Genomic DNA, 17,078 nt, shown 5'->3' with positions numbered 1-17,078 from the left:
AAAAAAAAAAAAAAAAAAAAAAAAAGTAGGCGGGTTCTTAGTTACTGGCATCCAACAGCCATTCATTAAATAACCCTAGGACTCAAGTGTTAGCTTTTCCATGTTTTCTTCTAGCTTTTGTTCACATACACGCCTACTTTACTTATAATCAGCATATGCACACAATGTTCAGCCTACCTCTACGTTTTTGCTTAATATTTTGTGAACTGTTCCATATGCTGATACAGTCATACCTCATTTTACAAGACAATCAAATAGACCAAATGCATTCATGTGCGGTACTTCACATGAACATTCCCCTACTAGTGGTCATTAAGGTTGTTTCCAATTTTTAGCCATAATGAACAGAAATACTGCAATTAAAATTCTCAAGCACATTATTTTTTCTTTTTTTCTTTTTTTCTTTTTTTGAGACGGAGTCTCACTCTGTCACCCAGGCTGGAGCGCAGTGTTGATCTCAGCTCACTGCAAGCTCCGCCTCCCGGGTTCACGCCACTCTCCTGCCTCAGCCTCCCGAGTAGCCGGGACTACAGGTGCCCGCCACCACGCCCGGCTAATTTTTTGTATTTTTAGTAGAGATGGGGTTTCACCGTATTAGCCAGGATAGTCTCCATCTCCTGACCTCATGATCCGCCCGCCTCGGCCTCCCAAAGTGCTAGGATTACAGGCGTGAGCCACCGTGCCCAGCCTATTTTTTCTTTTGGACTATTTCCTAAGATTAAAATAATCAGGGATACGATTATAAGGTTAAAGGTTACAAACATTTTAATGACTCTGGATACTTAACACCCAACTGCTTTCTAGAAGGCAATACCAATTTACAGCATACACCTACACCAGCTCCTTCAGAAACTTGCTGGCCCTGAGCTTTGAAAAAATGTAATTCCATAAAAATAAAAAGTTCTCTATTATTGTCTCTATTAAAGCTAACAATCTAGTTAGCAATCTAAAGGCTGCTTCACATGAAGCACAGAACTTCATGTAATCAAGTGCTAGTCTGGCAGAGCAGAGTATGTTGATGAGGACACACTCATACCAGCTGTGTGAAGAAGAAGAAATTTGCCTTATGAGGAGGCAAATGAAGCTGCACTACATTTAGAGTAACAGATGACTCTAAGGCAATGATTTTCAAAATTTTCCTAAACAGCAGAAACCTTTCTCCCAGTGAACTCTTCTGTGTACGTCCAATACAGAGGTCAAAACAAGCGGAGCTGCTCTGCCTGCAGTGGGCCCCGCTGGCCACAGCGCCAGCTTAGAGCTACTGGCTCCGAGGAATACCTACAGGAAAATGATAAACTCTCTTTTCAAGGGTGACTCCTCCTACCTCGTGGAGTCTCTTCAGCAGGCCTTCAGAATCTAGCCCTCCTACTCTGTAACTCAACACAAAGGGGGCATGAATTCGAAAATGTCATTTGTCAAAAGATTTGGAAATCAGTCAGCCCACTGTGTTCTATTTCTGTTTACAAACAAAACACCCAAAGACATGAAAGTATAACAGATAATGCACAGTATCATTTTCAAACATAAACTTCTTTCTCTAAACAGTTTTACTTCCAAGAAATAGCAGATAAAGCATTCCTCAAGAAAATGGTAGAGACCTGGACAGTTAGAGGGAGAAAAAAGTGTCATGATTAAACAATACAAATATTTTCATTTTGAAAAAATAAAATCATTCAATATTCTGAGCTACCAATCACTCTAAATAAAGCAGGGAAGAATGAGAATGCCATCACTAAAAAAAAAAAAAAAAAAAAAAAAAAAGAGAGAGAGAGAAATAGTTTAATACATAATTTTTCTGAATTTCCCAACATCGATATCCTGACTTCTGCTTTCAAACGGCACTAAACATAAACATTCGGTTTAAACACTTACTGGCTCTCCAAGTTTATCCAAGTTATCCAGGAAATATTTTACAGATTCACCCTAAAAACAAGAAGAAAACAAATAGTTATTAGGGCTTAGAAATCGAAGATCTTGTTACAACAGTTTATATTATACTGTCTGGTTGTATACTTAACCCAAACAGATTTTGTTTAGTCACCAATTTCAGACGGCTAACCTTCCTAAAAACATATAAAACGTCTGCTCTGTCACAGAACGCTAAATCTGCAAAGGCAGGCTGATTTCACAAATGCTTTATAGCATCAATATCCCAAGTGATCATCTATTTGGACAGAATTACATGCATGCTTTTTGCTATAACTATGTACCCACAGCGAAGACATATAATTAGAAAACTGCTTTTGAGATAAAACATAAATCTAAAACTGAAATTTAAGTGACAGTCTTTTTGTCTACATTTTTTAGCTAAAGTGAGTAAGTTAGTAGTGATGGTAGTTATCTTCAGAGACAAACCAAACCAGAGATGAGGTGAGAATACTATACAAAATCCCCCAGTCACAGGCAGGGACAGGAGTGCCTTGCTCAGGAAGGTCCTGGATAGTGCTGCTGGCTTCACATCTCCAATACGTCTTCTACCAAGTGGCCTATCCTCTCTGAGCCCAGTTTTCTCTACGAAACCTCCAAGCAATTTCAAACATCTAAACTATATGAGAATACATTCCTAACATGAAAATGCTTGACGAGAGGACACAGAGAAGAGGAGAACTATTTTGGGAAAGAAGGGCTCTGTGTCCGAGTCTCCTAGTCCTCACCCACTGCGTTCCCTTTCCAGCGGGAGTCTACAGCTGCAGCACCGCCCCTGCCTGAAGCTACTTCCAAGTGTTCCTGAAAGCAGCACCTCATTTAGTATGCCTGGGAATCATAACATCTCCTCACACGGCAGGCTCCGGTTTAGTAGGTCTAGGTGGGACCCCAGTTTCTGCGATTCAAGGAGTGCCTTGGACCACACTTTGAGTAACAAGACTTGAAAGTAGCAGTTATGTGAATTTTTTGGTCTCAAGATCCCACAATATGATTTGGCAATGGCACTGCTAGGTATATACCCAAATGAAAGGAAATGAGTATATGGAGGAGAGAAATATCTGTACCCCCATGTTTACTGCGGCACTCTTCACAACAGCCACGATTTGGAAACAGCCTAAGTGTCCATCAAAAGATGAATAGATAAAGAAAATGTGATACATATACACAATGGAGTACTATTCAGCTATAAAAAAGAATGAGATTCAGTCATTTGCAACATGTATGGAACTGTAGGTCATTACCTTAAGTGAAGTAAGACAGGCACGGAAAGACAAACATTGCATGTTCTCACTTATTTGCGGGAGCTAAAAATCAAAGCAACTGAACCCATGGAGATAGAGAGAAGGACGGTTACCAAAGGCTGGGAAGGGCAGCAGGGGTTGGGGTGGCAGGAGGTGGGGATGGCTAACAGGTACAAAAGATAGTTAAAGTGAGTGAACATGGCGTAGTATTCGATAGCACAACAGGGTGACTATAGTCACTAATAATTTAAGTGTACATTTAGAAATAATTAAAAGAGTATAATTGGATTGTTTGTAACATAAAGAATAAATGCCTGAAGGGAGAGATACCCTATCTTCCATGATGTGATTATTACGCATTGCATGCCTGTATCAAAACAGCTCATGTACGCCAGAAATACATGAATCTATTATGTGCCCACCAAAATTAAAAACAGAAAAATTTAAAAAATAAAAATGGAGGCCATGGAAACAAATGATGATGTCTCTGGACTCAGTGAGCTCAACAGCTTCTTATCACTTCTTTTTGTCTGTGTTTTGTGTCCTCATTCAAATTTTATACAAAGCTCAGTACTAGGCAACTAGTTTCCTCTCCTCCCACCTTCCGAAAGTATCTAGCAGATAAAATATGAATTACTGGGAGAAAGTTACCCTTCAATAATTTTTTCCTAACAATTTCAGAAGTGATCAACGTCTTTTTGTTGTCTAATATTAATGTTAAGGAAAAGACGTGAATTTCAGTCCTTTCTCTAACAAGGAGTGATCTGGCCAAGTCTCTAAACTTCTTCAGGCCTCCATTTCCCCCAGAGTTACATGAAGAAGTTCAGTGGTTCAATGGATAACCAACCACTTAAGTTCCGCCCTGTGCAACAATTTCAGTTAGTTCCACCGATTTAAAGTTAAGTTCTCCTTTCCTCATATGCCATGTGGCTACTAATCCTAAATCTGCTTTTGTTGTGACTCATTCAAATGGTGTTGTTTCCACATTCTTTGCTAATAAGTAAATGATTTAAGGTATTGGGCAAGAATATTATGGGTTTAAGACTCACTTTTTTGCTGGTTTTAACTTGAGACTTTTCCCAGTTCATTTTATGTTACTGAAGGGAATTTTGGTTTTTGTTTTTTATTTTGAGACAAGGTCTCAATCTGTTGCCCAGGCTGGCGTGCAATGGTGCAGTCTTGGCTCACTACAACCTCCGCCTCCCGGGTTCAAACTATTTTCCTGCCTTAGCCTCTGGGATAGCTGGGATGACAGGTGTGTGCCTCCACACCCAGCTAATTTGTTGGCCAGGTTGGTCTTGAACTCCTAATCTCAGGTGATCCACCCGTTTCAGTCTCCCAAAGTGCTGGGATTACAGGCATGCGCTACTGTGACCGGCCTGGGAATTTTAAAAATAAACTTTCAAAGAAATTTCATTTCACAGTTAACACTTTAAAAACTTAAGATGTTTTATTTTGCCTTTAGTTCTTGTTTCTCTGTTCATAACACCACAGGTAACTTTCTGGGTTACTGCAGTAAGGCTGAAAAGTATAAAGTAGCATGGCACTCTGAAAAGTGTCCAATATTTCTTTAGCCTTGTGGGTATTTCAGCTCCATTTAAATGGCATAGCAGCCAGTGGACCTGGGTTCTAGCCACAAGATAGACTTTATTATTGACAAAGTCAACGAACAATATTAGGTGAGCTTCAGTTACCCTTTGAGTATTAGAAGTCTCTGAGGTTCCATGAACCATATTTCATATAAGTTTTACAAAGTAGTGTCTAAGCTGGAATGGCCTCAATGTTGCCCCCACTTCACAAGAATAATTTATTATAAACATTCTTTGCTTGTAAAGACAAAATGGGTCAGGAGTCCTAAGCCTAAAGGTAACAGAAAAGCTAAGAACAAAAGTTAGAAAATACTTTCTATTAAACAAATTCATAGTCATAGAGAGGCTTAGCAGCTTATCGACCCAGTTACTGAACAGGTGACATTTGTATTAAATGTTCTCTTCTGCACAGCTAAAATATATAAAGAAAAGGATTCAGAATGTACTTCTTTAAAAGGATATGGAATTTAAGCTGGATAGCCAAAAAACACACAAGAACCGATCTCCTGTTTTAGAACATACTCTAAAACACCACTGGTTTTATGTCAGTAAGAAAACGGCAACTCTGTTTATAGAAAATAGGTAAAGAGGAAAGTCTTAGCAAAGTCTGATCCATGCCTGAAGAATGTAACAGAAAGTTTATAGAGATGGGTATCAAATATAGATTTTCTAATAAAAAGAAGGTAAATATATTCTAGAAAGCAATTTGGCAATATGTATTAAGATCTTTCAAATGATCCTCAACACAGTGCCAGTGAAAAAGCATACACAACTAGAACAGTGCTAGTGAAGTGCTATCGTGGCAGAAGGAAGAGCTGCTTGACAGCAAATGGACTGCTCCTTGTATTTATCTAGATTCTGGACCGGGGTCTGTCCACAAACTATACAGCCTGAAGGCCAAATCCAGCCCAACGCCTGTTTTGTATGGCTCATTTTAAATGGTTGGGGAAAAAAATTAAAAGACTGTTTCATAACATGTAAAAATGATATGAAATTCAAACTTCAATATCCATAAATAAAAATGTATTGGAACACAGCCACGCTCACCTGTTGGTGTATTGTCTATGGGAACTTCCAGGCTCCAACAGCAGAGGTGACGGATGGAGACTGAGGCAGTGTGGCACTCTCATCACTTTGCACCACTGCTTGGTGCACCACAAACTGCACTGACAGTTAGAACTTGAAAATGTTGCAAGTGTCACCAGTATTGCCATACCATGACATTAAAAAAAAAATAGGAGTAAATACACATCCATCCAAATAAAAAGAAGGCCCTGAACACCACACTTTTAAGGCACAGCGGGATGTAAATAATTTTGCTATCAAATTCCATGGTAAAGCATTATTTATTATGCAATGACACCATAGCTATGCTAGAAGAATACAACGTAAGCCAACATTTACAGACTAAGCTTTCTTCAATCCTCCCAATCCACAGAAAAGCAACGGTCATAAAACAAAAACAAAACACACGCAAAATTTTAAAATAGAATAGCTTATCGTTGCAGAATTTCTTCACCAAAACAAAAAATGAAATGAGACTGCAACCAAAGTGTTTTCAAAGTTTTTGTTAGACAAGCAAGGAATGCCATTTGCCAAGTGAGTTAGTAACTCATGTTTGATTGTAACAGCTGAAGAAATATGGCCAGAGAAAATAATCTTGTTTAAGACTATTGGTCTTTCAGTGATATCAGCTGCTCAGAGTTGAGGACACTGGGAACAACCATCAACTATCAATTAAGAAACACGGCAAATTAGTTCAGTGGTTTTCCTTGGCTTTTGCTGAGTTTATTACCACAATGCTCAGTTGTTGTTTACTTGGGGAAGCAATGCCAAGTTTGAAGTGACTGAGGAAGCAGCCTGTGTGAACAGACCATGCGTAAGAGCTACATGTGAGAATATTTTCAGAGAAGCTGAGAAAACGCTAAATGAGTACAACCTAAACTGGAATATGCTAGGCTGTGTTACAACTGACGGTGGTAAAAATGCGTGGAACAGAAAAGAGGTCACACATACAAAACGTGTGTAAGGGTTATTCACGGCATTACTCATGAGCATGGAACCTGTGGGAAACACAGGAATCTATCACGTGTTCCTGAACGAGTAGTGTCAACGATGAATTTAACACGCTCCTGTGTACTTGACCATCATCAGGTCACGAGTTTTTGTCAGAAACAAAAAGTGAAAATTCTGACACAGTTTGATGTCTTAGCAGTGCTAAAGTTTTACTGACATTTTTCTGAGCACAGGGACGGAACTGATTTCTTTTCCTGAACAAGAACTACCCTTAACCATTACTGTTGAACACTGAATGGTTTCAGAAATTAGCCTGAGGGCAGACTTGACGATTTCTGAATGAATTCAGTCTAAAATTACAAGGCAAAACGGCATTGTTGGTGAAACTTACACTCTGGTAATCATTTCGACAGCTAGCATAGTTTTAATCAAAACAATGTCAAACTGCCTTATATACTTCCTTTGCTGTCAAAACAAGAATTGAGACTTCCATTCCCATGCAAATTCCCAGTGGACATAATATTTCTAAACTCTAACTACAGTTCCAACAGCATCTTTCAGACCCCTATGTAAGTGCAAAGGAAATTTCCATATTTCAAAATCCATTTATGCAAATGAAGAGCTTCTACCTAACCTTCAAGTGGTTAATCTGCAATGTAATGACACACTAAAAGGCAAACACTGAGAAGAATCTAACAGAATTCTGTAAGTATCTCTCAAGCAATGACTATGCTCAATAAAAATCATATGCTATGGCTGGCATGGTGGCTCACACCTGTAATCCCAGCACTTTGGAAGGCGGCCAAAGCAGGAGGACTGCTTGAGCCCAGGAGTTTAAAACCCGCCTAGGCAACATACTGAGACCCCATCTCTACAAAAAGTTAAAAAATTAGCTAGGTGTGGTGGCATGTGCCTGTAGTCCCAACTACTAGGGAGGCTGAGGTAGGAGGATCACCTGATCCCAGGGCTTGAGGCTGCAATGAGCTGTGATCCTGCCACTGCACTCCAGCCTGGGTGACAGAGCACGACCTTCTCCAAAAAATTAAAAAAAAAAAAAAACAAACCATATGCTCATTTGGCAGTATCTGTGTGAAAATATATTTTGAGGATGAAATGTGTAAAATCTCATTACAGATCAGAATTGAGGAACATTTGCAACTGATTTTGACAAAAAAAAATGATAAAATGTTGAATACCGATAAGCAAAATGTTATCCCTGCAAAAGAATCCAATTTTTTTTCACATTCCTAGCCACAAAAACTCGCACACAAGTTTACATTTTTAATCTCATCGATAAAAATTATTATATAAATACATACATAACGCCCTTGACTTCTTCCCTTGGCATGCAGTGCCTAAAATATTATACTATCTGACCCTTTACGCATTTCTAGACCAATGATTCTTAATCCTGGTAGTAGTCTATCAGAATTACCTAATGTGCTTATTAAAACAGATTCCCAGGTCTCCAAACAAATCCACCCAATCAATTTCTTAGCAAGCTCCAAGAGAATTGATTGTGACGCAGTCAGACCTAGCATTACTTCAAATCTGGATATGTATTTTACTCAAAACTGGATTCCATTATTAATTTCATCTTTTAGGATTAATTATACAAAATCTGTTTTTAAAGTCTTCTAAAAATGCCAAGGTAAGAAATTTAGCTTAGTTTTATCTTACTGTAAAAGTGGGCTTGTTTTTTGTTTTCTCGAGACGGGGTCTCAACTTTGGTTATCCAGATTGGAGTAGTGGCACAAATGTCAACACACTGTGGCCTTGACCTCCTGGGCTCAGGTGATTCTCCCACCTCAGCCTCCAGCATAGCTGGGATTACAGGCACTCGCTACCATGCCTGGCTAATTGTTTGTATTTTTAGTTGAGATGGGGTTTCAGTATGTTGCCCAGGGTGGTCTCAAACTCCTGGACTCAAGCAACCCACCCACCTCAGCCTCCGGGAGTGCTAGGATTACAAGCATGAGCCACCGCACCCAGCCGTAATAGTGGATTTCAAGCAGCATTTGCATTCTTCATAATTCACCATGTCTCACAAGAAAACATCAGGCCTTCTTTTGTGATATCTGAATCATAAACAATAAAATTAAGTCTACATATAGCTTCCTCCTTTAAAAAAACTTAGACAATTCTGACAAATTTTACTTCCTACTGTACTATAGCTCTAGCTGCCTACCTGTCTATACCCCTAGAGCCTATTTTCAAATGTTCACCATAGTCCACAGCTTTCAAGCTAACTCAGACTTTGTGGTTAAAAATTAATGGACCTGATACTCCAGATGTAACATTACTGAACGTGCTAAGAAGTGCAAATGGGCAAAGTTATCGTAAGTGCTACTTGTATTTTAGCAATAGGACCCTAAGGAACTTGAAACCTCACTTAAACTTACAAAATTAATTTGCTTCTATAATAGACACCTACACACTGCATGATAGGTAAATAAGCAATTAAAAATGCTTAATAAGCAGCACTCCCTGGCCAGGTTCCGTGGCTCAATGCCTGTAATCCCAGCACTTTGGCAGGCTAAGGTGGGAGGATGGCCTGAGCCCAGGAGTTTGAGACTCAGCCTAGGAAACAGAGAGAGATCTCATCTCTACAAAAAAAAAAATTAGCCAGGTGTGGTGGTGCACGCCTGTGGTCCCAGCTATTTGGGAGGCTGAGCTGGGAGGATCACTTGAGCCTAGGAGTTCAAGACTGCAGTGAGCCATAACTAAAAAGCAGCACTCTCCATCTTTTTATGTGGTAAACAGGTAAAAAACTGCACTATGATGAAAACAGCAGATAAGACACAACAAATAAAATTATAAGTAATGTATAAGGTTTTAATTTTCAGAGTTAAAATGAGAGGCCTACCCTGCCAAACATAATTATCATTTTATATATTTGTTAATCGTCACTAAAACCCAAAACTATACAATTTTCTATATTTTATACTCCCAAAATAAGACCAAATCACTACTCTCCCCCAAAATAAAAAAACCCCGTAAGATAAAACAAAAATCACATCCAACCCTTAAACCTCAAATCCTTCAAATCAAGACTACACTATCCCTCTGAGTCAAGTCAGAGCCCAATACCAACATAATTGACAAATACAATCTATCACTTTATCATCTGATCCCCAAAGGGAGTGATGATCTATAAATACTTATCAGTATCAGGAAGCCATGACTAGAAATACTCTATGGCTTAGATGTAAGACTTTGCATTAAAAACAAAAACAAAACAGTACTCATTTTCACAAAGCATAAGCCAGGTTTATACGGGCTATAAAACAAAGCCATTTCCAAAGTAAGTATAATTTTAAAAATCTGAAGCAGAGGAGGTTCACTAAAATACAGAACTTCTAGATCATATAAGATCTAATATAGCATGAACCCCCTTTTAAGAAAACTGCACAGAAAATGAGATTATAAGGAAACTCATCAAAATGTAACAGTGGTTATAAAGACATACACATGAACCTTTTCCTAGTATATTTTTTTTTTTTTTTTTTTTTTTTTGAGACAGAGTTCCGCTCTTGTTGCCCAGGCTCGGGTACAACGGCACAATCTCAGCTCACTGCAACCTCCACCTCCCAGGTTCAAGCGATTCTTCTGCCTCAGCCTTTCAAATAGCTGGGATTACAGGCATGAGTCACCGTGCCCAGCTAATTTTGTATTTTTAGTAGAGATAGGGTTTCTCCATGTTGGTCCGGCTGGTCTTGAACTCCCGGCCTCAGGTGATCCGCCTGCCTCGGCCTTCCAAAGTGTTGGGATTACAGGCGTGAGCCACCGCACCTGGCCTCTTTTTCCCAGCATATTCTTAAGGCTCACTATTTTCTGAAGCAGAAGGGAATAAATCATTTTATGAAAATCTAGTTTACTGACTTCCTAAGCATTTTTCTACAATTCTGATCTTACCACTAACGCTTTTATGTCCTCTCTTGCCTCAGAAATCCAAAGTGCACCTGTCTTTCTCAAATCATCCAGATCTATTTATACAGTAAAGCCAAATTCCCACCTCACACCCCTCCCCTGCCCCCCCCCCCCCTTTTTTTTTTTAAAGAGATGGGTTTTCGCTTTGTATCCCAGGCTGGTCTCAAATTCCTGGGTTCAAGCAGTCCTCCTGCCTCAGCCTTCCGAGTAGCTGGGACTACAGGCGGACCACCACATCCAGCCACTGGGGACCCTTTAAAAAACTAAGAAAATCTTTTGCTTAAATTTCCATGGCGGTTTTATCAGTACCTCCTATGGCATGAGTCAGTTTCTACCTCATCGCAATCATCTGTGTACTTGTTTTATTTCCTTTTCTACGAACGATTGTTCCTCGGGACGGTTTTTGCTTTATTAGTCATTGTATCCCTCGTATTATTTGCATACAGCGTTAAATAATATATATGTTTGAAAAAAATGAGTATCACAGAATTGGACTCTTCTTGAAACTAGGAACACTGACATGCTAATTTCTCCTTTACAACAGAAGGCTTTCCTAAGAATGATGGGAGAGGCAAAAACAAAACCAAATATTCAAAACTTCTATCACAGTTAAGAAAACAATGCTGGGCGTGGTGGTTCATGCCCGTAATCCCAGCACTTTGAGAGGCCAAGGTGGGCGGATCACTTGAGGCCAGGAGTTTGAGACCAGGCTGGCCAGCATGGTAAAATCCCATCTACTAAAAGTACAAACATTAGGCGGGCATGGTGATGGGCGCCTGTAGTCTCAGATACTTGGGAGGCTGAGGCAGGATAACTGCTTGACCCAGGAGGCAGAGGTTGCAGTGAGTTGAGATCACGCCACTGCACTCCAGCCTGATAGAGTGAGACTGTCTCAAAAAAGACAAAGAAAAAGAAAAAGAAAAAAGAATACCACCTACCATATAAGGAAGAAAGTGGGGGAAAAAAAAAAAACCACTTCACAGGTGATTCTTAAGGTTGCTCATCACCTACTTGCAAGAACCACTGTAATTAGAATTTTCCTAAATGGTAGCACTTGCCTCTTGAAGTAATTAGCTCACTGGTACTTAGGGCATTTCATGAAACACTTGAGCCTAAAAAGAAGACTATTTCATATATCATGAAAGGTATGACTCTAGATCACTTGTCTTGCTTCAACACTAGGATGATAGCACCACAACCTTAAGCAACTTTCAGGTCACCAAGAAAGATGAAAGTCAAGGAAAACAGATCAAACTATCTCTAATTCCTGTCTCCCTACTTCACTCTTCAGTTCCACAACACCTTCTTCTTCCAATCTGCAGCCCCCTTCCCCCCCACATACACACCTTCCAGAGAGCTACAGCCTCTGCATGCAGTCTCTAGAATCTAGCCTTCGCCAACTAGGTGTAGTATTCCTTAGGAATACTACAGATTTTGTTTTTTAAAAAGGAGGCAAAACAAAAGAAAGAAAAGAAAAAAAAAAAGAGGCAGAGTTACTGATATAATACTGAGAAGTTCACCTGAATGAGAAATGTTAAAGATGTTGGGAAAAACTTGGTAAACACTGAAGGATCAAGGATACTGTTCGGTTGTACTGCTGAGTTAAAAAGTATTTACCAAGAACTACCTAAAATAGGAGAAAGATAACAGTATCTGATAAAATGCTGAATTAGTTATGCAGTTAGCATGTCGTGTTTGAATTCTCCAGTTAGTCCCAACTATCTCCAATATAACTCCTACTTTTCCCTGTGAAACAAGCTCCATGCTCATCTCCTCATGCTTCTGGAAAATTCTGTGCACATTCCTACCTCCTCTACCTAACACCATTTCCCCCACACGCCTCTGCCTCCACCTCCACCTCCCCTTCTCCTTTTCTGGGGTTCTTACTATTATACAGGGAACAAAGACAAATTTTAAGTTGAAAGACAGCTTGGAGAACAAGTAACCTTATGCTCCATTTTACAGATGAGAAGCCTAAAGGTCAGGGAAGTTAGGTGGCTTAGCCAACAAAACTGTTTTAGTGGCAGAACCAAGAATTTAATATATCCTGATTCTTACTTTTCCCCTACCTCCACTGCAATTTCCCAATTCTTGGTAATCAGACACTTCACTCAGTATCTTTTGCACTTACAGTTTATACCACTCATGGCACTTCTTTATTTTTATATGTAGTCCTACATGTCAAATTTAGACTCCAAATCTCTTTGCTACACCTCCCTGTATCCTAGGATAGCAATTTTACCCTGTACCTAGCAATAGCTACATAAACATCTGTTGAATTTTTTGTATTATAACTTCCCCTTTAAGACATCCTGTTTCCATCTTACTATTTCTACAAATGTCAGAGTTGTTAACAAGCATAATACATTGAACGGGAAGGTTTTTTTTTTTAAAGGCAACTTTCTGCCACTAAATTCCACTTGTTTATAAATGTAAATGCTAAAGACAGAAAAAGAGATCAACTCAAATGTACATCGCAAAGATCTTCAGTGGCATAAAGTGCATGACTCTTTTCAATAAGTCTGAATGCTTTGAAGAGCACTGTAGGCAGAGGTTCGGGAAGATGCTAAGACAAAATGGGAAGCTCCTACTCCATGTAAGTAACCATTCAGTGTTAACATCAATCAAAAATACGTCCCATAAAAGAGAAATAAAGTATCCTGGTAGTTCATAGAGAATAATATAAAGATAGAATTTGGAAGGGGCAAAGATGATGACAAATCTTCCTAACTGCTTTTTCTCTGAGCAGATTTAGAAACTTTCAGAATATTCTTAATCCTGAAGTTTTAGCAGATCCAAATTCAAAGTAATGACCAAGTAGGGCTATTAACTACTCCAAGATTATATCTCCAGATGCTAGTGAAGAATCACAGATTATGCAGAATTTGAAAGGTTTTGTTTTTGTCATAGACAGTATATATTCTAATGATTAATACTGGGAATTTGACAAAGGTCAAATTCTGACAATGAGAATGTTAGGTAATAATATGCAACACACATGTAATTAACTTCATTTTACTGGATTTTATAGACTATAATGAAGATCACATTATAATGAAGGTCACACTGAAGTAGGCTATTCATAAGTTTGTTTGCTTCTAAAATAAAACATCATTGCTTAATCTTGTAAAATGTCCAGAATTTAATTGCAGGCCAATTAAGTATGTACCGTAAATGGCAGAAATTTCACTTTGAAAAAACCAAGTCAATTATGAAGAACTAAATAAATGGAATTAAAAAGTATCCAATTTTGGCTGGGTGTGGTGGCTCATGCCTATAATCTCAGCACTTTGGGAGGCAGAGGTGGGAGGACTGTTTGAGCCCAGGAGTTCAAGACCATCCTGGGCAACATAGCGAGACCCCATCTCAATTTTTTAAAATGTATCCAATTTTATGTGTTGAGATCTCTTTAGTTATGAGGCTAACATCATCTACATGTGTCTTTTAAAAGTAAACAGCTCAAAAAATATTGAAAGTAAAACAATCTATATTACCAAGATAATTAAGTAGAGTTTCTTCTGAAACCTAAGTATACATGTGATTCCGAAAATGAAAGTATAATTCAAAGTTAATACCCAGTTTTTCTTTATAGAGAACCAACCAAGTGCTATAAAGAGCAGGACATCTAAATTAAGTACTAGTATACACAGCCTACTACAGACCTAGGCTATATGATATGGCCTATTGCTTCTAGGCACAAACCTGTATAGCATGTTACTGTACTGAATAGAGTAGGCAACTGTAACACAATGGTAAGTATTCGTGTATCTAAACATAGAAAAGGTTCAGTAAAGATATAGTATGAAAGATTTTAAAATGCTACACCTGTATAGGGCAGCGCCCTTATAATCTTATGGGGCTACCATCTTATATGCAGTCAGTCGTTGACCAAAACATCTTCCTGGCACATGACTGTAAATGTCTGTGTTCTAAAATAGCTAAGCCCAATGGTTTAAAATGGTTTACACACTTCCCATGCATATGTTAAGTTCTTTGTTTTGTAAGTTTGAAATGTTTTGAACATTTCAAAGAGGAAAAAGAATCAAGGGATATGAGAGAAAACTGGAACTAAGTGTATTCATACTTAATCACAACTGTGAGGATCTTTATTAGCATAAGGTTTTTACATACCTATAATATGCCTTTAATTTCCATCAGAGTTATAATCCCAAAACAAATCCAGGTCAAAATGTTTTCTAAATATTCATTAGGCAGGATTCATTAAGCATATGATTGGGGAAAGCTATTCAATAGCAAAGTTATTACCTCGGTTTTAAAAAAGACCTAAGAGTTGGGCACGGCCGTGCACGCCTGTAATTCCAGCTACTCAGTAGGCTGAGGCAGGGGATCTATCGAGCCCAGGAGTTCTACACCAACCTGGGCAACATAGAGAGACTGTGTGTGTGTGTGTGTGTGTGTGTGTAAAAGAGATCTAGATATAGGCTTTTATCAATAATTCAAATACGTATACAGTAATAATTTCAGTCCAAGTTCAATACAAGAGCAGGCTTATAATGGAGTCTATTCAGAAGACTTTCCATCTAGCATGTACTTAAAGTTTTCAGCAAGAATTAAATGTCAAACATAAACAGATACAAAATGGAAAACTCTGGGGTTAAGGCTGGTTAATCAACCAAGACTTTTCGATTCAATCCGAGGATATGGCTAGTAAAAAGACAGAAGGTAATATTTGTTACTACTTACACTCAATTTCCCATCCTATCTGTCCTTTCTCTACTGTCTTCCCACATATTAACATAAAAATATGAAATATAGCATGATATTGTTCTGCCCAGACTATTTACCTGAAATCTATTACATCCAATTCCTTAAAGACAGTAAATACAAAACCAGGCCTGGTTATATTTTAAGTTTATTCACAGCTTTGAAAACGATTTTAAAGTTAAAAAATCTTGGAACCATCTTATTTCAAACATTTGAAAAATATACTACCTCGAAGGCCTTCCCAGTCCAGAGGCTGGCTTACATACAGCATACAAAACTCTCCTCCTGGTTCTCAGAGCTTACCATGGACCAGTTTCACTTCTTTTATTTAATGCCTTTCCAACATTCTCATTTTGCCTGGTTGTCACAAGGGACCTATTCTACTGGTTTTTATGTTGATATTGCCTTTTTTGCCCCATGGCTTTCTCTATGACTTCATTTTTCTCTGGAAAAAAAACACAGTACTAGGCTGGGCGCAGCAGCTCATGTCTGTAATCCCAGCATTTTGGGAGGCTGAGGCGGGTGGATCACCTGAGGTCAGGAGTTCCACACTAGCCTGGCCAACTTGATGAGACCCCATCTCTACTCAAAATGCAAAAATTAGCCGGGTGTGGTGGCTGGTGCCTGTAATCCCAGCTACTCGGGAGGCTGAGGCAGAAGAATTGCTTGAAACCAGGAGGCAGAGGTTGCAGTGAGCCAAGATCGTGCCACTGCACTCCAGCCTGGGCAACAGAGCGAGACTCCATCTTAAAAAACAAAACAAAACAAAACAAATCCACAGTACTTGATATGATGCATAGCATATGTTTTCAACAAGGGTAATACTGTCATCGTTATCATTAGAGCATAGTTAGGCTGGGCACACTGGCTGACATCTGTAATCCCAATGCTTTAGGAGGCCAAGGTGGGAGGATCACTTGAACCCAGGAGTTCGAGACCAGCCTGAGCAAAAGAGCAAGACACCATCTCTAAATAAAGAGAAGAAATCAGCTGGGTGTGGGTGTGTGGTAGACCTGTAGTCCAGCTACTAGGAGGCTGAAGCAGAAGGATTACTTGAGCCCAGATGTGCAAGGCCATAGTGTGCTATGACTGCACCACTGCACTCCAGCCTGGGTGACAAAATGAGACCCTGCCTTTAAAAAAATAATTTTAAAAAATTACAGCATACTTAAAGTACCACCCGTCATGCCTTTCTGTTTAGTTCAGGAGGAGTAAAATGTTTAGTTCACGAGGAACAAAACTTATAGCCAACAAGCCATTTTCCTTTGCTGTGTAGATACATAAAAATTAAGCAGACTCCAAGTGAATACACAGTTCCAAATTTCTTGCCAGCAACTTCTATGTTTATCAGTTAAAATTTCCAAAAGAGGCCAGGCTTGGTGGCTCATGCCTGTAATCCCAACACTTCGGGAGGCCAGGGTGGGTGGGTCACAAGGTCAGGAGTTTGAGACCAGCCTGGACATATGGTGAAACCCCATCTCTACTAAAAATACAAAAATTAGCTGGGCGTGGTGGCGGGTGCATGTAGTCCCAGCTACTCGGGAGACTGAGGCAGGAGAATCACTTGAACCCCGGAGGCAGAGGTTGCAGTGAGCCGGATCACCCCGCGCACTCTAGCCTGGGCCACAGAGCAGGACTCTGTCTCAAAAAA

The 17,078-nt window shown here is 39.3% G+C and overlaps 1 protein-coding gene across 2 annotated transcripts in view; it reads right to left on the bottom strand.

Moving 5' to 3' along the window:
• Positions 1 to 17,078, bottom strand: part of GNA13 (G protein subunit alpha 13) — a 48,027-nt gene that overhangs the window by 7,852 nt on the left and 23,097 nt on the right. For both annotated transcript variants that reach the window (XM_017855851.1, XM_017855852.1), the window contains exon 3: positions 1,873 to 1,923. In XM_017855851.1, coding sequence (XP_017711340.1) covers positions 1,873 to 1,923 — 51 coding nt within the window. The remainder of the gene's footprint in view (positions 1 to 1,872; positions 1,924 to 17,078) is intronic.

This window comes from Rhinopithecus bieti, unplaced genomic scaffold (assembly GCF_001698545.2).
Source record: "Rhinopithecus bieti isolate Rb0 unplaced genomic scaffold, ASM169854v2 scaffold_39870, whole genome shotgun sequence".
Lineage (NCBI taxonomy): Eukaryota > Metazoa > Chordata > Mammalia > Primates > Cercopithecidae > Rhinopithecus > Rhinopithecus bieti.
The sequence above is the reverse complement of the archived record's forward strand: the minus strand, read 5'-3'. Positions and strand labels throughout refer to the sequence as shown.